General features: G+C 44.3%; 1 protein-coding gene across 6 annotated transcripts in view; it reads right to left on the bottom strand.

The window, feature by feature from the left end:
• Window positions 1-11,818, bottom strand: part of KAT7 (lysine acetyltransferase 7) — a 40,475-nt gene extending 28,657 nt beyond the window's left edge. For 2 of the 6 annotated variants that reach the window (XM_025363210.1, XM_025363209.1), the window contains exons 1-4: window positions 11,585-11,818; window positions 8,381-8,528; window positions 2,616-2,792; window positions 858-1,097 (exon numbers count right to left, since the gene is read on the bottom strand). In XM_025363210.1, the coding sequence (XP_025218995.1) occupies window positions 858-1,097; window positions 2,616-2,792; window positions 8,381-8,528; window positions 11,585-11,599 (580 nt within the window). In that variant the 5' untranslated portion in view covers window positions 11,600-11,818. The remainder of the gene's footprint in view (window positions 1-857; window positions 1,098-2,615; window positions 2,793-8,380; window positions 8,529-11,584) is intronic. The other 4 variants (XM_025363214.1, XM_025363211.1, XM_025363216.1 and 1 more) reach the window with 2 other exon arrangements.
• Window positions 11,819-20,578: the final 8,760 nt, after the last annotated feature.

Consider the following 20,578-nt stretch of genomic DNA (forward strand, 5'->3'; position numbering starts at 1 on the left):
CGAGACTGCGTCTCAAAAACAAACAAACAAACAACAACAAAAAAACCACTACAGAAAGTGTATTGTTGGCCTGCTAAGCAGTAACTTACTCTGTTCTACCGTTTTTCAAACTTGATAGCCACATGCAAAGTGTGAATTTGAGAAGTAGACCCAGTAGTGAAAGACCCCTTATCTCCCAATCAGCTTCTTCCAACCCTAGACAAAAGCTTAAGCCCAATATACGCACCTCAGCTCACTGAAGGTGCACAAATAAGGTTCAAACCACTCCAAGAATCTCTAAAGTAATTCACTAAGGGGTAAAACTCATAAGAAAATAAGGTATTTATCACAGAAGAAATATTTTATCTTCTTTATACTTACTAAGCACACAAAGCACAAGACCTAAAGCTACTAAAGTTACAGAAGGCTAGGGTCTCATGTGTACTCTTAATTTCACAGCCTCCTGACAGGAAATGTTTTCCTCATTTCCTTAACAGCTATGGCTGCGCAACCACTATTCTGTACTAGCTTACCCTTAACTAGTCCTCACTGAGTATGAGCTATGTGCCATGCAATAAGATATTTGGAGATAGTCTTTTTTGTTTTTGCTGGGTAAAGGAGTGAATTTTTCACTGGGAAAAGCTCTTGATAAACTAAATTGTTCATCATAGTTAATTTCCTTACAACCAGGTCTATTATTATGGACCATCAGTCAAGAAGAGAAAGGCTTTTATTCAAGTGAGCAACTCATTATCACTCAGCACATGACCACGAAGAGCCTAAGAAGCTAAACCCCAACAGAACACAAAACATTTCTGGATGATCCTGGGAGAGAGAACCACAGAACAAAGGATGTCATGAAGCTGGGGCACACTGACCTAGAGAGTTACAGCCTGGTGTAGGACACTTCATATTGAAGTTGTAGCTTTCATGGAAGCGACGGCGCTTGGGGCGATGAGAGAGATCACTGCCTGAGTCCTTCAGGGACATGTCCTTGGCAATGCTCTCATCGTGAGACACATTGGGGCTGGAGATGTCTATGTCTGACTCAGAAGAAGGTGCGTTTCCAGTTGGAGTTCGAGGTGGTGACTCATCATGATCAGCTGTATTTTTAGTTTCTAAAGCAAAAACAATTGGTAGAAGTCATGAGTGAGGTTCATTTATTTAGAGGTTTACTATTCAGATGAGTTTATGGGCTTCCCAGATTCTTTTTCTATGATTTAACCAGTAACTTTCAGCTACCTGTCTGCTAGACAGCTAAGTGGAAAATTAAGAGGCACTTCTACAACATTCCTTTTGTGCAACTTTAAATTCTAATTAAAATTAAATTTGTACTTTACCTATTACACCTATCTGTATTTCTCCTGAGTTGCTAATCATGGATAATCAAAACTGGATGGAAATAAATTTTAAAAATATTACAGCCAGGCGCAGTGGTTCACGTCTGTAATCCCAGCACTATGGGACACCGAGGTGGGCGGATCACAAGGTCAGGAGATCGAGACCATCCTGGCTAACACGGTGAAACCCCATCTCTACTAAAAATACAGAAAAAAAAAATTAGCCAGGCATGGCGGCGGGCACCGGTAGTGCCAGCTAATTGGGAGGCTGAGGCAGGAGGAAGGCGTGAACCCAGGAGGCAGAGCTTGCAGTGAGCCAAGATCGCGCCACTGCACTCCAGCCTAGGCGACAGAGCGAGACTCCTTCCCCGCCCCCCCCAAAAAAAAACACACACACAAAAACAATTACTATCCCATTTCCCTTCCAGGAGAGACACAGGACAGAAGATAAGTGACAGTGATTGTCTTTCTTGATGACACTGGACAGGCTTGGTGTAAGATGTGAATGGACTTAGACTCTTGAGTGAGCCTGTTGGTAGTCTAACAATTCAATCTTGAAATTCCAGACTGTAAATCAGGAATTGCAAACCAAATGGCTACAGGGGCTCAGCAAGGCCAAATAGACAGCTCATTGTCCATCCAAAGGGGACAGCTACTATTCAACTCCAGCCAATTATTACTATGGGTGATTGGCCACCTAGTGTTCCCAGATCTTTTCTTTGTTTAAAATAAATGATTAATCCAGGTTTTTATATGAAATCACTGTGTTTTCAAACACTAGAAACAAATTTTAAAAATTTTAAACACTGTGCAAGCAAACCAACCAACCATGCGGACAGGCTAGAAGTAGTTCACCAGTCGGTAACCTCTGCATGAAGAAATTTGGAGATAAATGGGCTCAGAAGTATGGCTATAAGAAAAGTTTGCTTCGAGCCCTTTTCATCTGTGGTTAAGAAGGCCCCAGTCGAGGCGGAGCTTGCAGTGAGCTGAGATCCAGCCACTGCACTCCAGCCTGGGTGACAGAGTAAGACTCCGTCTCAAAAAAAAAAAAAAAAAAAGAAGGCCCCAGTCTCTTTTTCCTATTACAGGTCCATTTTAATATACTCCAGTTACTCTGGACCTTGAGAATATTCTGATATCAAACTGTCCTCAGCAAGATATAAGAAAGGAAACAAGCAAACAGCATTCATCTAGCTGAAGTATTAGGCATCTACCTGCAGTGGCCCCAAGCCCTCCTGAAAAAGAAATTCACCCAGATGCTCTGTGATAGGTCTAAGTCATACCATACCCACTCACCTCTATCTGAAAAATCAACCACTTGCTCAGTTTCTGAGCCAGATGAACGAGTCTGCCGAAGGGGGTATTTTTTCGGTGTCACTGGGGTAGGCTGCTGCTGACTACGGGTCACTCTTCTGGTAGAGTAAGCAGGCTCCTCAGTGCCAAAGGACTGCAAATTTCGAACAGGACTGGAATCTGATCCCGATTTTAAAAGAAAATAAAGAAAAAAGATGGAAATCTGTTTTACTTCCTATCCATATAATTTATTAGAATGTAGCTCCTCCTCCTCCTCTTCATGTTTCAAAAAATCCAACAAATCCTTAAAATGTCTATTTAATTAAATAAAATATAAGCAAAAGAGCCTAGCTCAGGTATAGAGATGTAATGTAGTACAGCATTAATAGTTTAGGTTCTGGAATTATGACTGAATGTGATTCATACCAACTAGCTATGGCATCTTGGGCAAGTTATTTTCTCCAAGCCTGTTTCCTGACCTATTAAAGAGGAAAATACTAGTAGCACATTCCTCATAACATTGTAGTGAGGAATAGGTGAGATAATGCACGTGAAGCACTTAACATCATCCGTGGTACAAAGTGCTTTGTAAATATTAGCTGCATCCTCTCATTCTTCCCTTTTTCTAACCCACCATAGAACAGATATTCTATTAACAAAGATATAACAACAAACAAAATGATTTCCTTTCTTTTTTTTTTGAGACCGAGTCTGGCTCTGTGGCCCAGGCTGGAGTGCAGTCGCGCGATCTCAGCTCACTGCAAGCTCCAGCTCCCAGGTTCACGCCATTCTCCTGCCTCAGCCTCCCGAGTAGCTGGGACTACAGGCGCCTGCCACCACGCCCGGCTAATTTTTTGTATTTTTAGTAGAGATGGGGTTTCACCTTGTTAGCCAGGATGGTCTCGATCTCCTGACCTCATGATCCGCCTGTCTCAGCCTCCCAAAGTGCTGGGATTACAGGCTTGAGCCACCGCGCCCGGCCTTGATTTCCTTTCTTAAGGGGCCAATTTTTTTCTTTCTTATTACTCTCTCTAGCACAATCATAATAGATTCATAAAGGTAAAATAGGAATGCAGCATTTTAAGTTTTTTGGATGGAAAAACCTATTCTGAGGCACTCAGCGCCCCCCTTTTATATCTCCAACCTGATGACAAAGGAAATGAAAGAAATTCAAAGCTGAAAGTAAAGCATTTTTTAAAATATATATAGATATGTTTTAGTTTTTTTTTTTTTTTTTTTTTTTGATAAACAGACATGCTTAATGATAGCTTACGCTCTACAGAGATGACTATGGAGACTTTTAATCTATAATCCAGGAGTATATAACCATGCAGTACAGACCAATTAGCCAAATGTAAAATAAACCAGATTCTTACCACAACTACCCTATAAACACTGCAGCTATTCTTTGCAAAAGGATCCTACATCTTATGTGAAAACACCTAGTGTGGGGGAACCAGAAACCTAGCTATGTGGCCAAAAGTAAAACCCAAAGGAAAAAATAGCAATTCAGTGGTTAATTGGTGAAAACAGGAAACTTGTGCCCTTTACTGTGCTACTGCTTTTGTCTTCTTACTTTTGTTCTTTTTGTCCCTTCAGCCCATCCATGTTAGCACTCAGTAGGTCTGAATAAGCCATCTGAAACTTATTCACTTGCTTGGAGCTCACCACAGTGCTGACCTTCTTTTTCCCATAGATAGCTCTTAGCAGACACTTGTCTGAGGGCTCAAAGCCCTCCACAGAACCTTTCTTTGGAACAGGTTTGGTTCGACTACTCTACTTCTTCAAGGTGATATAGATGCTGCCCAACCTCCAGCACTTCTGGAAGAGTCTGGTCAGCTCCATCAGGAATGCTCGCTCTCCCACATCATCGTGGTGATGCTGGCTCAACTCCCTCCGCGTAAGCCCCTAGCAGTCTTAGTTTTGTTTTAATCGACGCATAAGTGTACATATTTATGGAGTATACTGTGATGTTCTGATAGATGTATACATTGTGTAATGATGAAATCAAAATAATTAGCATATCCATATCTCAAACACTTGTCATTTCTTTGTGGTGAGAACATTCAAAATCCTCTCTAAAGTATATTTTATTTTAATTAATTAATTTTTTTTTTTTGGAGGGCAGGATGCACAGGCCAGGTGTCAGCCTCACTCTCTCGCAGCTGCACCCCCCAACGGATATTTTAACAACAAAAAATCTGAAGAAATCTTATAGACTCTCCAAAGAAGAAAACTGAAAATTTCCAAACTTTCAGGTGAGAAGAGTTAGCACACAGCAAGGTTATCAACTTGTACAACTCCAGGGGCCTCCTTTCACAATATGATCTACATTTTGCTCTAGGGAGGAACACCTTACATTGATGACATTGTAAATAGTACCCCGGAGTTGTGCAACTCTGTGGTCATGAGGTCAAGACCCAGGGCTTACGCATTTCCTAGCTGTTTTGAATATTTAGTTTTCAGGTGTCTAGGGCATGGTCAATTATACTTTCTACGAACATTATGTCTTTTCCTTAGCATATACTGTTCCATCTGCCGAGAACAACATATTCCCATCTTTCAACTTGTAAATTCCTATCAGAGCCTTTAAGACGTCAGTGTGCAGCCAGGCACGGCAGCTCACGCCTGTAATCCCAGCACTCTGGGAGGCCGAGGTGGGCAGATCACTTGAGATCAGGAGTTCAAGACGAGCCTGGACAACATGGCGAACCCTGTCTCTACTAAAAATACAAAATATAGCCAGGTATGGTGACGCTCACCTGTAATCCCAGCTACATGGGAGGTTGGTGCAGGAGAATTACTTGAACCCAGGAGGCGGAAGCTGCAGTGAGCCAAGATCATGCCACTGCACTCCAGCCTGGGCAATACAGCGAGACTCTGTCTCGACAACAACAAAAAAGACTTCATCGTTGTGGGAGTGCTGCCCTAAGTTGGCTATCCCACCTCTGGGCTTCTGTAGTACTCTATGCAAACCCCTCTCACAGCCCTTGCCATAATATATTCCCATGACCAATTTTCATATCTATATCTTGCACTGAACTGTAAGATCCTTGAAGACAGGAACTATGATTTTTCTATCATGGTTCCTAGGACATAACATAGTGCTTGAGTTATAGTAGCTATTTATCCATAGTCTCATTGTGGTAAAAATTTAAAGCTTAAGGAATCAAGAGACAATAGCAATACTTTAGCTGAAATCCTAAATTCAAAAATAAAGTTAAGAACAGTTGTTAAAGAGGATATTCCCACTTTCTTGCTTGAAAAACTGATGGTTTTTCTCTCATTGTGCAACATACTCATATAAAAGTGACCAAAGCGGCAGGGCATGGTGGCTCACGCCTATAATCCTAGCACTTTGGGAGGCCGAGGCAGGCAGACCATGAGGTCAAGAGATTGAGACTATCCCGGCCAACATGGTGAAACCCCATCTCTACTAAAAATACAAAAATTAGCTGGGCATGGTGGCACATGCCTGCAGTCCCAGCTACTTGCAGGCTGAGGCAGGAGAATTGCTTGAACCGAGGAGGCAGAAGTTGCAGTGAGCCAAGATCACGCCACTGCACTCTGCCTGGCAACAGAGCGAGACTCCATCTCAGAAAAAAAAAAGTAACCAAAGCAACACTGTTGAAGTGCTCAAAACATGTTAAAGCTTTTTTCCCCTAATCTATTACCACCTATTGATCATCAGCTCTCTATATTAGCTACAACCTTCTTTCCTCCTCAGGGAATACCAGAGAAGAGCCAGGAGGGGTCAAGGGTACCCTCCAAATCTAACTCCAGATGCCTAAATGCACTAGAGATACTTCAAACTACCTTCCAACCCCAAGATTCTCAATTCTTTATTACCAAAGCAAAATTCCATATTTCCACACTGATATTTTGGTACAATTATTAATATTTATCAAGGGTGTATTGGACTACATTCCAGAATTAAACTTGGTTTTAGAAGTACTGCGCCTCTGCCAATAACAAGTCCAAGAGACTATAGATGCTCCTTGACTTATAACAGGGTTAAGTTCCAATAAAACCATCGTAAGTTGAAAGAATTATAAGTTAAAAATGCATTTACAGGCTGAACATGATGGCTCACATCTATAACCCCAGTACTTTGGGAGGCCAAGGTAGAAGGACTGCTTGAGTCCAGGAGTTTGAGACCAGCCTGGACAACATAATAAGACCTCCCAAGTAGTCCCAGCTACTCAGGAGGCTGAGGTGGGGGGATCACTTGGGCCAAGGAGGTCAAGGTTGCAGTGAGCCAAGATCACACCACTGCACTCCAACCTGTGCAACAGAGCACAAGACCCTGTCTCCAGAAAATACAAGCACTATACACCTAACCTAACGAGCATCATAGCTTAGCCTAGCCTGCTTTAAATAGGCTCAAATCACTTACATTAGCCTACAATTGTGCACAATCATCTAACACAAAGCCTATTTTTAATAAAGTGTTGAATATTGCATGTAATTTATTGAAGACAGTACACTGAAGAGTACTGGTTTACCCTCATGATCAAATGACTGACTGGGAGTTATGGCTCGCTGACTGGGAGTTATAGCTCATTGCCACTATTCAGCATCACAAGAAAATATTTCGGCCACATATCACTAGCCCAAGAAAGGACTGAAATTCAAAATTCGAAAAGTTTCTACTGAATGCATATTGCTTTAGCACCACAGTAAAGTTAAAAAAATAATAATAATTAGGCCGGGCGTGGTGGCTCAAGCCTGTAATCCCAGCACTTTGGGAGGCCGAGACGGGCGGATCATGAGGTCAGGAGATCGAGACCATCCTGGCTAACACGGTGAAACCCCGTCTCTACTAAAAAATACAAAAAACTAGCCGGGCAAAGTGGCGGATGCCTGTAGTCCCAGCTACTCGGGAGGCTGAGGCAGGAGAATGGCGTGAACCCGAGAGGAGGAGCTTGCAGTGAGCTGAGATCCGGCCACTGCACTCCAGCCTGGGTGACAGAGCAAGACTCCGTCTCAAAAAAAAAAAAAAAAAAAAAAAAAAAAAAAATAATAATAATAATAATAATTAAATCAAACCACCATAAGTCAGATACCATCTGGACTTCAAGTCCCTAAGCCTAAACCATTCAAATAGAAAGTTAAGGGATAATATTTTCATTTTACTGATGGAGACACGGCGATCTAAAAAAACAAACAAACAAGCAAAAAAAACCACAAATGACTCAAGACATACATGTGTCTCTATCCATTATACCATCCACAGTTCCTTTGGGTCTACAAACTGGATAGCAGCCCCCAACAAAAGCATTGTTAAAGACCTGACAACTCTGCATTCACTCCACATTTTTTTTTTTTTTTTTTTTTTTTTTTTTGAGACGGGGTCTTGCTCTGTCACCCAGGCTGGAGTGCAGTGGCCGGATCTCAGCTCACTGCAAGCTCCGCCTCCTGGGTTCACGCCATTCTCCTGCCTCAGCCTCCCGAGTAGCTGGGACTACAGGCGCCCGCCACTTCGCCCGGCTAGTTTTTTGTATTTTTTAGTAGAGACGGGGTTTCACCGGGTTAGCCAGGATGGTCTCGATCTCCTGACCTTGTGATCCGCCCATCTCGGCCTCCCAAAGTGCTGGGATTACAGGCTTGAGCCACCGCGCCCGGCCTCACTCCACATTTTACCAATCATCTGGTGCACTGTCATCTACACCAAGCCAAGGGACCAGTTTCCACATTAACTAGGAAAATAATGTGATGGGCCAGTCAGCCAGATGTGAGGAGTGGTAAGGAAAAATGAAGATTTTTACCTTGAGAACTCTGGCTTAGCCTGGCTGAGGAGCGGGTGACTCGAGCAGATCGTCGGGATGTGCCATCACTTTCTGAACTGTCTGTGTGCTCAAGATCTGTAGAAAAATCGGAATCTTCGGTTCCATCTGAACTACTGCCTGCATTCCTCTGTAATACCATAGATCCAGATATTAGCACAGAAGCATTTGGTCTGAGGGTTTGCATTAACACTGAAAATAAAACAAACTGTGACACCGAAAACACCAAGTTCAAACCTAAGAAAGGATTCCACAAGCATTTCCCATCCTCCCACCCACCCAGGCAACTTCACTTTATTTAGAACACTTAAATGGAACAATGTACAAATAAGGGACTTTTGTTAAATAAATGAAGAGCTTCCATTTCATTCGCTCCCGTTGCCCGGGCTGGAAGGCAAGGGCACAATCTCAGCTCACAGTAACTTCCGCCTCCTGGGTTCAAGCGATTCTCCTGCCTTGGCCTCCCAAGTAGCAGGGACTACAGGCACCCACCACCACGCCCAGCTAACTTCTATATTTTTAGTAGAGATGGGGTTTCACTATGTTGGCCAGGCTGGTCTTGAACACCTGACCTCAGGTGATCCACCCGCCTTGGCCTCCCAAAGTGCTGGGATTACAGATGTGAGACACCACACCCAGCCATGAAGATAATTAATTCTTACTGTATTAGCACTAAGTATGAACCAAGATCATTCAGAGATCAGTATCACAAAAAAAGGTCCACTGTAGTGAAAAAATCGTTGGTGCTAGACCTCATTTAACTTTAGAGTAGCTTTTGTTAAATGTCTCCATGAAAAGCTATCATATTTTTTTAAAACCATATACTATCTCAAAATATCATGGACCACAACTCTGATCCCAAAAGAATTTAAGCAGAAAAAGACGAAAATTGTTACTGCGTATGCCATCTATCCTTGAAGTTTCTCCACATGAAAGCCATCTATCTTTCAAAAAGGCAGCTTGCACATGAAGACTCATGGGTATTCAAAAACAGTTGTTTTCAAAACCATCTTTTCAATGAACAATTATTTGTCAATTATTAACCTCCTGAGGAGTTCTTTCTTAGCCATAAAGATAACTTTTATCAATTAAGCACTAACACTATACCCTTTACAAAACCAGAAAGGAAAAAGTATTTGCTAAAAATACAAAGATTCACGCTGTAAGTCCCAATTCTTTATTCAAAACCCTGAGGGCCAGTTGTGTTTAGAATTCGTATTTTTTTTGGATTTTTAGAAGGGGAGTACTTTGCATGTATCCTGCAAATACCACCCAATAACAAAACATAATACTTCTGCAGCAAAAGATATAAACAGTCACACTAAATGAGACACACAAAAACCGTAAGTAGCCTCAGGACAGATTAAGACAGGTTTGCCGCCAAACAGGTTACTAAAAAAATGTACATTTTCAAGAAACTCCTGGTATTCAGGAAATTAAGAAAGAAGACTGGGGCCCTATTTCAAGGCACCAATATTATTTCTGCATTTGGTGAGCCTTGACACACATACCACCGGCTGGGCGCGGTGGCTCATGCTTCAATCCCAGTACTTTGGGAGGCCGAGGCGGGTGGATCACCTGAGGTCAGGAGTTCGAAACCAGCCTGACCAACATGGTGAAATCCTGTCTCTACTAAACACACAAAAATTAGCTGGGCGTCATGGAATCCGCCTGTAATCCCAGCTACTAGGGAGACTGAGGCAGGAGAATCGCCTGAAGCCGGGAGACAGAGATTGCAGCGAGCCGAGATCATGCCATTGCACTCCGACCTGGGCAACAAGAGCAAAACTCCATCTTAAAATAAAAAAAAAACCATACATACCACCCACCAGCTGAGATCATTTTAGGAGACATTAAAAAGCATACATTTTCAGCCTGAAAAACCTCTGTGAAGAGAAAGATTTCTACTGAAATGAGCAAGAATACCACCCAGTTTTCCAAATATCTCAAGGGTAACCTGCCAGGAAATGAGCAAGAATCACAGAAAATGTCTAAAATAAGCAAGAATCACAGAAAACAGCTAAAATGAAGGGGGAATCTTAAAAGTCACCATTATAGTCTAATTACCTAGATATTTAAAGCCTTGATGTGAGACTTGTTCCTTCCTGGCTTGATCCTGGAACTCAGCTCTTCCCTGTGGCTTTTACCAGTATACCTCCCATTGTACTCCAGAGCAGACCAACTGCTCCTTCACTTCCTTCCTGTAACACTTTGTATACACCTCCAAGCAGAGAACTTACTAGATCGTTCTAAGGTTATTCATGTCTGTTTTCTCCTATCGGGCTGTGATACCCTTAAGCCAGGGATCACGTCTAATAAATTTCTGAATCCTCAGCAACCACCGCGCAGAAAGTAATCAATAGACATTTGTTGAATTGAGTTAGATTTGTTCTATATTCTGGATCTGCCACTGCCTGAGTGGCTTGCGGCACTCCATGGACCTCCGTTAGTTCAACTGTAAGAAGTAGGGGGCCATTCCTGGGTGACCTCCTAAGTCCCTTCTAATTCTAGAAGTTTTCGGTTTTTACCAACTGCATTTTCTAGGAGCTGTCGAACTAGCAAATAAAGATTACGGCTTGGAGGCAACTGGCCTGAGTGGGATCCCCTGGGAGTGGGCGCCGGCTTCCCACCACCCAGTCTTCTGCTTTGTTGTGCCCCTCACCTGGAAAGTAACGAGGCCTCCAAAACCCCGCCTCTGCACCTATCAGCGTCCCCGCTCGGAAAGGCGGGGATTCGGGCCACCCAATCGAGGTCCGCCTAAGCCGCGCCCCCACAGGACAGACTGCCAACCCCGACCAATCAGGAGAGGAGGGATCGTTCTCTCCAGCCAGTGGGAGAGCGCTAGGGCCGGGGCCAGACACCGCCCCCGCACGCGGGGAGGTGACCGTTGAGCCTAAACAGGCGGCGTCACCAGCCAATCAATATGCTTCCTGACGTTTCAGCGACCAATTAATAAGAACGCCTCCGATCCAGGCAAGCAGAGGGCGGGAATAGTTGCAAGCATAGGCCGAGGCCAGGGTCGGGCCCACATTTTTCTGTTGGATATGGACAGAAGAGAGGGTGGCTAAGCAAGGTTCGGGGGAGCGGGAAGTTGGGACCCAAGCACTGTGAGGCGTGGCCAACTGCGTCACGGTGCTCAATCGACTGTCCTTAGAAACCCGCCATCCCTCCTCTCCCGTTTCTCACCTTCCTTCGCGGCATTGCCGGCGGCTGCGGCCCGACGGTTCCGATTCGGGCAGCGGCGGCAGCAGCAGCAGGAACGGTGGCTCCGGCGGGCTCCGTGGCGGCCTCTGTAGCAGTTCCAATCCTGCGGACGATCCCTAGTGCCTCCTGCCTCTCAGCGTCTGGAGCGTTCTGCGCAGGCGCCGCGGGCTGAAGCGCTTTTTCCTTCACTTCCGGCTGGGTCTCGCGTCACCTGACGTTACGGGCCAAAGAGGGTGCTGGGAGATTAGATCCTTTTGGTGAAGCTAGTGGGCGCCATTTTGAAGTTGGGCAGAAAGTGACTCCAGAGGTGGAATCCGGGGCCAGCCATTTTTAGTTAACGTGAGTGGCGCTGTTTGTGGGCGTGGGTAGCCATTCTTGTTTGGGGCAGAAGCCTGACAGTTGATGGAAACGGTTCTCATCTTTACCTTGGGCAAAATTTCCCTTCCCGGTCGTTTTAATTTCTAGAGTCGAGGAAGGAAACCCCCCGGAATCCATCAGGTTGCTGAGATTAGATTTAACCCCTTCGTTGCCTGATTGTTTAAAGGACGTTTCCGTTTATTACATAAACTCAAAAGTTGCAGAGGGATGTTTTGTGAAAGAAACTTTGTATTTTAAGAACCATCCTGGTGCCGAAGGGGTGGGAATGGGGAATTGAAAAAGGAACTAAAGGGTAGCGTCCGCCATCAGGAAGTTTCCTGTCTGGTAGAGGAGACATTGTCCTTGCCCTTAGCTAACAGCAAGTAAGTTAATTGATGTCGCGGGGAGGAGGCAAAACCATTCTCCAGAAGCTGCAGCTCAAAGAATTCCCAATTTAGCTCTGTGGCGAGCGCCCACTTCCTTCCCGCACTGTGTTTAGGTTTGAGACCACTGGGGGCCCTGGGGTGAAAAATGTGATTTGAAAGTGTCCCGGGAATGCAGTACCAGAGTCAGAAAAGCATTGAGCCCTATTTAGCTCAAATGACCTCTGGAATCCAGATGCTTGAGGCGGAGGAAGAAGAGGGAATGTTTTTACTGAAGCTGAAGCCCCCAAAAGAATGGAAATTTAAATAATAATGAGGGGGCCTAGGAAGGAGAGGTTGGTCACTGATACTAGGCTGAAAGAAGAGCCTTAAGAAAAGGCTGGAAAGTGGAGAGCAGGCGTTGAAGATTTAACCTCTCTGGAGGAAAGGCCTTGAGAGGACCAAGTCTTGCCCAATTGCGGCTGGGTGGAACCCAGGCACGCTCAGTCATTAAGTTAGGATCCCTAACCCCAATTTCAATCTGAGGCCCCTTTAGATGGAGATTTCCCCCCGTTAAGATGGAGATTTTCCCCAGGGGCTAAAGAACAAAGTAGCAGAAGGTAAACATCTGATTGATGTGCTAAGTAAAGAACTCTAAAGAGTTAAAGTTCCAGACCCTTAGCCAGCACTCTCCTTGGGGATGTCCTGGGCCAGTGTTGACACAGGCAGCTTTTAGTATTTAATACTTAGCTTTTAGTGCTCAGTATAAATACCTTTGATAAGCTACTTAGGTTGAACTGCACGTAAGAACTTACTTGAAAATGGCTCACATTACTTCTTCCTTTGTAGCCCCTCACCACTTAAGCATTTAATTTCATACCATTACGCTGTTATTTTGCACTTACTGATATGTTCCTGAGGTTACATTTGAATGTTCTGGCTCCCCAACTGGTGGTAAGAATCTCTTATATTAAGAGCATATCTCAATTATTTCATACCATCCTTCTTTTTTTCTCTCTTCCTAGATAGAGTCTTGCTGTGTAGCCCAGGCTGGAGTACAATGGTTGAATGTCAGCTCACTGCAAGCTCCGCCTCCTGGGCTCAAGGGATTCTCTTGCCTCAGCCTCCCAAGTAGCTGGGACTACAGGCGTGTGCCATCACACTCGGCTTATTTTTTGTAGAGACAGAGTTTCACCATGTTGCCCAGGCTGGTCTTGAACTACTAAGCTCAGGTGATCCGCCTGTCTCGGCCTTCCAGAGTGCTGGGGTTACAGGTGTGAGCCACCACTCCCAGCCATACCAGCCTTTTTTTTTTTTTTTTTTTTGAGACAGAGTTTTGCTCTTGTTGCCAGGCTGGAGTGCAATGGCACAATCTTGGCTCACAGCAACCTCTGCCTCCCGGGTTCAGGCGATTCTCCTGCCTCAGCTTCCCAAGTAGCTGAGATTACAGGCACCCACCACCACGCCTGGCGAATTTTTGTATTTTTAGTAGAGACGGTGTTTCTCCATGTTGGTCAGGTTGATCTTGAACTCCCGACTTCAGGTGATCCACCTGCCTCAGCCTCCCACAGTGCTGAGATTACAGGCATGAGCCACCCTGCCCGCCCCTTACCATCCTTTCTAGTGGTGCTCAAACCTTGTTCTTCCCACAGTAAATGCTTGCTGCTCAGTAAGAATATCATTACTGTTTTACAGTCTCTGAATGTATAGCACTCAGAGATGGTGAAGTTACCCTCCCTGGAAATTAGTGTTTTAGAATAAGATCTTATCCTGACTCGCATCCATCACACAAATACCAGCATTACAGGAGTTAGTCGTTAGTTAATTTCTTACACTAGATTCCCTAAGACTGCAGCTGACGCTAAAGAGTTTACAGTTTCATTTAGATATGATTCTTGTCCTTGGAAAATGTACACTCTGGCAGAAAGATGAAAAAACTAACACCAGTAGGATAGAAACATGATCATAAGGAAAAAAATGTGTATAGTACTTGAAAGTAGACCAGCTAGGTATATTTAGAATGGGGAAGGGGAGGATGTTAAAAGCTTATTCCTTCTTCCTTTCCTTTTTTTAAACCAAATATAACATTTACTTTGAGGGTCATGCTCATCACAACACAATTAGCTTTCCAAGCAGGAACTGATGTTGATTTCAGAGCCTCTGACAGGTTGCCCCTTGGCCATCCTCAACCACCAGACTTCACCATTGACACTCTGGACAGTTCTCCTTGCCTTTCTATTTTCTTAGATTTTACTTCCTGCCTGGATGCATCTCCTAACCCTCTTTAAATTTTTATTTATTTATTTTTATTTATTTATTTTTTGAGACGGAGTCTTGCTCTGTCACCCAGGCTGGAGTGCAGTGGCACGATCTCAGCTCACTGCAAGCTCCGCCTCCCGGGTTCATGTCATTCTCCTGCCTTAGTCTACCCAGTAGCTGGGACTGCAGGCGCCTGCCACCACGCCCTTCTAATTTTTTGTATTTTTAGTAGAGACAGGGTTTCACTGTGTTAGCCAGGATGGTAAAATTGTATTTTTTCAGAAAATCTTTTCTGATTCACTCTTTGTAAGGTAGTAGGGCATAATGATACGTTATTTTGCACTTAACTGCTGGATTTGTTATTTTCTTTGTACAGTTTGCTAGATAATTCTGTTCATTTCCCTTCCCAAACAGATAATAGAAACATAAATAAATCATGTTTATTGTATCATCAGCTCTACTAGTGTCCAGTACAAGGCTTTGATGTCAGATCTGAATTTTAATCTCAGCTCTGCTGCTTCCTACCTGCATTACTCTTGGACAAGTTTTTGTTTTTGTTTTTTGTTTTTTAAGAGATAGGGTCTCACTCTTGTCACCCAGTCTGGAGTACAGTGGCACAATCATAACTCACTGCAACCTTGATCTCCTGGGCCAAGCGATCCTCCCACGTCAGCCTCCCAAGTAGCTAGGACTACAGGTATACACCACCATGCCTGGCTAATTTTTAAATTATTTGTAGAGATAAGATCTTGCTACATTGCCTAGACTAGTCTCGAACTCCTGGCCTCAAGCCAAATCCTCCCACCTCAGCCTCCCAAAGCACTGGGATTACAGGCAGGAGCCATGCCCGGCCTTGGACAAGTTTTAAATTTGTTTGTGTCTCAGTTTTCTCACCTGTGATGTGGGGACATTAATAGCCACCTCACAAGGTTGTAAGGAATAAAGGAGATGAGTGTTGTAAAGCACTTTGCACAGTTCCTGACATAGAGTAATTGCTCAATAGCTGGCTATTGTTATTTTTATTTCCAGTCACTCTAGTCATGGCTATAACATTCTAATGTTAGTGACTATATCTTTACATGGTCTCAGTGATTGTTTGCTTTTATCTGTTCAACCTCTTTAACTCTGTTCAACCTCTGTTCAACCACTTTAACTGAAGACACACAGAGTGATTACCCAGGCATTAATCACCCAGGTACCAGGCACTGAGTTACACCCCATGGACGAAACACCATCTTTCCCCTAAAGGAGCTTAGAATCCTGTAGGGAAGACAGGCCAGTAAGCACACAGTTATGAAAATGTAGAGTATTACATGGGAAAATAGGAAGATAAGCAAGATTCAGAAGTGCTACAGAGGAGGAGGTAGAGTGTTTCATTTGGAAAGTTTAGGAAAGGTTTCATAAAAGACATGAAACAAGAGTGGAATTTCACAGGATGAATGTTTGCCAGTAAACAAGGACAATATATGTGTTTTACATGCGAAGAAAACAGAATGTACAATAGTACAGAGGTGTGGAGGAGCATTATCTGTGGGTGCCTAGGAGGTTGCATAAGAGGCATGGTTTTGGGAAGCAGTTCATGCAGAGTGTTCAACACCCTCCTGTGGAGACTGAACTGGAAGTGATAGGCAATTTCTGAAAGTCCTTAAGCAGAGGAGGCCCCCAGTGAGACATGCATTTTAGAAGTCTCTTTCTGGCAGCTGTGAAGGGCACTGATCAGAGTAGGAGGGAGACCCAAGGCAGGAGACCAGTTAGAAGGCTGCTGAAATAGCCTTAGCCAGAGACGAGAAGGGACTGAAATAGGCACTGGGAGTGGGGGCAATCTTGTATGTGTGTGTGTGCTTGTGTATTTCCTTACTTGTATCAGTGTCTTGTCTCCTCAGTTTTGTAAGCTCCCTGAAAGATCCCTGGATGTCCTTTAAAATGTTGCCTTGACAGTAAAATTATAGGTACCATATTTCAAATACAAAATGTAGTTGTTCATTGTTTGCTTCTCCCAGAGATTGGGAGCCTTGCCTGGATGGCCACAGCATCTCCAGCTTCTCCCTTGCTGCCTGGCACCCAAAAGGGCTCAGTAGTTGGGGTGGCACCAAATTGAATGTTTCTCACCCCACTACCAGTTGTTGACATAGCTAGGAAAGGCTTGCACAGAACCAGCCATGTTCTCTCCTCTAAGCCTCTTTCTGACCAGTGAGGTGGCTAGTAGGGGTTAGGGATAGCCATTTCCTCTGTGTGCAGTCTTGTAAGGTGGGGGAAGCATGCCTTGGCCTTTTAAAGACAATGCTAGTGTAGCCAGGCCAATCTCATAACTTCTGAGGCTTAGTCTCTGTCCCTTTGGGAGAATCTCAGGGGTTGCTGATGTGACTATAATTCCTATTAAAATATTTTCATTTGCAGCTGCCTTTAAAAGGGTCAGCACAGTCACTAATAGGCCCTTCTTCCTTACTCTTGCTGGAGATGGCCTGGAGCTTCTCTTACATTCTGGCTACCTGATTTGGATCTTGTAGCACCCTTAGCCCCCAGCCGCAGCCCCACTCTGGGGGAAGTTATTGGACAGATCTCAGCAGGCTCAGGCACAGCTCCCCGCCTCTGCAGCTGGGGATATAAATAACCACCAAAGCTAAACAGTCAAATAACCACATTTTGAAAATCGCTAAAAAAAAAAAATCACTCTGATCTTGATTCAATAGCAGTTCTTCTCCCACCTCTGCCCTTCATCTCCCCCCTTCCTCCACTTATCTACCTCCCTTCCCTGATCCAAGCTCCCTAGGGAAGTCAATCTGAGCACAAAGCTGTCTTATGATGAAGACATCCTTTTCCATATTCGATGGGGCCAAAGCCCTCCAGGGCTGTAGTTATAGTTACAAGATGTTGTTATGGCAGCAGAGGCCTCAGGGCAACATATGTTCCACAATGGTAATTGGGTTTTCTTTAACAGACTGTCTCTCCTGGGTTCTCCATGCCCAAATTCACTTACCAAGAAGACCAGGGAATTGCCATTATGGATGAGCCTTCATTTTTTGATTCCAGCAAAACCAAATTGCTCTATTCCCCGGGGTGGAAAGTACCCGGTCACCATGGGCTGAGACATTTAGACTGCAGGCATTTTCATTTATACATTCAACAAATGTTTATTGAGCACCTGATGGGTGCTAGGCATTGGCCAGAAGCTGAATAAGCAGACATGGTCTTTCCTCTCTGTCAATTTAGGACAAGTATGTACAGGAAGGGGCTAGAGGAACACTTTCACCTGCCCTCAACCCCCCTACACCATTTCAAAATGATTAACCCAGTGTAATAACACTAAATGAAAATTTGAGGAAAATAAAAGATATCCTTAATCTCACTGCTGCCACAGAAGCTTTTTTTTTAAATTGAGACAGAGTCTAGCTCTGTTGCCCAGACTGGAATGCAGTGATGTGATCTCAGCTCACTGCAACCTCCACCTCCCGGGTTCAAGCGATTCTCCTGCCTCAGCCTCCTGAGTAGCTGGGACTACAGGTGCGTGCCACCATGCCTGGCTAATTTTTCTATTTTTAGTAGAGACAGCATTTTGCCGTGTTGCCCAGGCTGGTCTCAAATTCATGGTTTCAAGTGATCCACCAGCTTTAGCCTCCCAAAGTGCTGGGATTACAGGCATAAGCTACCATGCCTGGCACAAAGCAATTTTTTTTTTTTTTTTTGGAGATGAGTCTCTCTCTCACCCAGGCTGGAGTGCAGTGGCGTGGTGTCAGCTCACTGCAAGCTCTGCCTCCCGGGTTCCTGCCATTCTCCTGCCTCAGCCTCCCAAGTAGCTGGGACTACAGGCACCCACCACCACACCCGGCTAATTTTTTTTTGTATTTTTAGTAGAGACGGGGTTTCACTGTGTTAGCCAGGATGGTCTTGATCTCCTGACCTCGTGATCCACCCATCTCAGCCTCCCAAAGTGCTGGGATTACAGGCGTGAGCCACCACACCCAGCCCAACTATTTTTATTTTTTGTATATTACCTTCCATTTTTTTCTCCTCATGCATACATTTTATGTGCTTATTTTAATATAGATACACTCATTATTTACATGAAATTTTATTTTTATTTTTTTTGAGACAGGATCTTGCTCTTTTACCCAGGCTGGAGTGCAGTAGTACAATCACCTCTCACTGCAACCTTGACCTCTTGGTTTCAAGCGATCCTCCCACTCAGCCTTCCAAGTAGCTGTGACTACAGGCACATGCCACCATACCCCGCTAATTTTTTTATTTTTTGTAGAGATGGGGTCTCATTATGTTACCTAGGCTGGTCTCAAACTCCTGAACTCAAGCAATCCTCCTGCCCCAGCCTCCCAGAATGCTAGGATTACAATCATGAGCCACTGTGCCTGGCCGAAATTTTATATTTTATACATCTTCTCAGCATTTTCTGTGTTTCCCTAGAGTCCTCGTAATTGTAACTATACTCACTGGGTGACATTGCACTGTGGTGCTATGATGTAATGTGCTCTCATTCCCCTGTTGTGGAGTTATTAAAGCTCTTTTATGTCAGATAATGCTGCAGTAAGTGTCTGCATGCATCCATAGCTCCTGTTTTTATTTCTGCCACTTATATATTGCTTCTTTCCTCTCCTTAAAGACTCGCACAATTTACAGTGTCATCATCAGTGTAAGGGTGCCAATTTAAGTCATTGTTTCCAGAACTAAACATTACCACTTTTTAAAAATCTTGTAATTTTAATAAAAATGAAAATGGCACCCCAAATATGCTTTTGATTTTATTTCTACTGAGGATATACTTCAGTCTTTCATGTGTTTTTTACTAGGTCTGTTTCCTCTTCTGGGAAACCCTATTCATTACCAATTTATCTTGATGATTTTCTTAAGTTTGAGTGAGAGAAAGCAATGCTTTGAGCTACATTCAGTTATGGGTCAGTGTTACTGTTACTAAGAAGGTAGAACATGGCCGGGCATGGTGGCTTACACCTGTAATCCCAGCACTTTGGGAGGCCAAGGTTGGGTAGATTACCTGAGGTCAGGAGTTCAAGACCAGCATGGCCAACATGGTGAAACCCCGTCTCTACTAAAAGTACAAAAATTAGCTGGGCATGGTGGTGGGCACCTGTAATAGCTACTCGGGAGTCTGAGGCAGGAGAATCGCTTGAAACTGGGAGGCAGAGGTTGCAGTGAGCCGAGATTGTGCCATTGCACTCCAGCCTGGTGACAGAGCGAAACTCCATCTCAAAAAAAAAAAAAAAAGGGCAGAACATTTGCTTCAGAATCATTTCTTTAGTATTTTCTCCTCACTCTTTCCCTCTGTCATCCGAATTACATCTAGTGGTGAATGCTGTCAAGTTCACATACTACTGAAACAGGGTGAGATTGTAAACAGAGGCCAGGCATGGTAGCTCACACCTGTAATCCCATCACTTTGGGAGGCCAAGGCGGGCGGATCACGAGGTCAGGAGATTGAGACCATGGTGAAACCCCGTCTCTACTAAAAAATTTTAAAAATTAGCCGGGCACGGTGGCGGGCGCCTGTAGTCCCAGCTACTCAGGAGGCTGAGGCAGGAGAATGGTGTGAACCCGGGAGGTGGAGTTTGCAGCAAGCCTAGATCGTGCCACTGCACTCCAGCCTGGGCAACACAGTGAGATTCCATCTCAAAAAAAAAGAAAAAGAAAAAGAAAAAAGAAGAGATTGTAAACAGAATGTGTACATGGCATGGATAAAAGTGGTGAGGAGAGGCTGGGCGTGGTAGCTCACGCCTGTAGTCCCAGCACTTTCGGAGGCTGAGACAGGCAGATCACTTGAGGCCAAGAGCTCAAGACCAGCCTGCCCAACATGGGAAAACCCCATCTGTACTAAAAATACAAAAAAATTAGCCGGTGGACCTGTAGTCCTAGCTACTTGGGAGGCTGAGGTGGTACAATTGCTTGTGCCCAGGAAGCAGCAGTTTCAGTCAGCTGAGATCACGCCACTGCCCTTACCCCAGCATGTGTGGAGGGGCCATTATAAAAGCCATAA

Source organism: Theropithecus gelada, chromosome 16 (genome assembly GCF_003255815.1).
Source record: "Theropithecus gelada isolate Dixy chromosome 16, Tgel_1.0, whole genome shotgun sequence".
Classification (NCBI taxonomy): domain Eukaryota; kingdom Metazoa; phylum Chordata; class Mammalia; order Primates; family Cercopithecidae; genus Theropithecus; species Theropithecus gelada.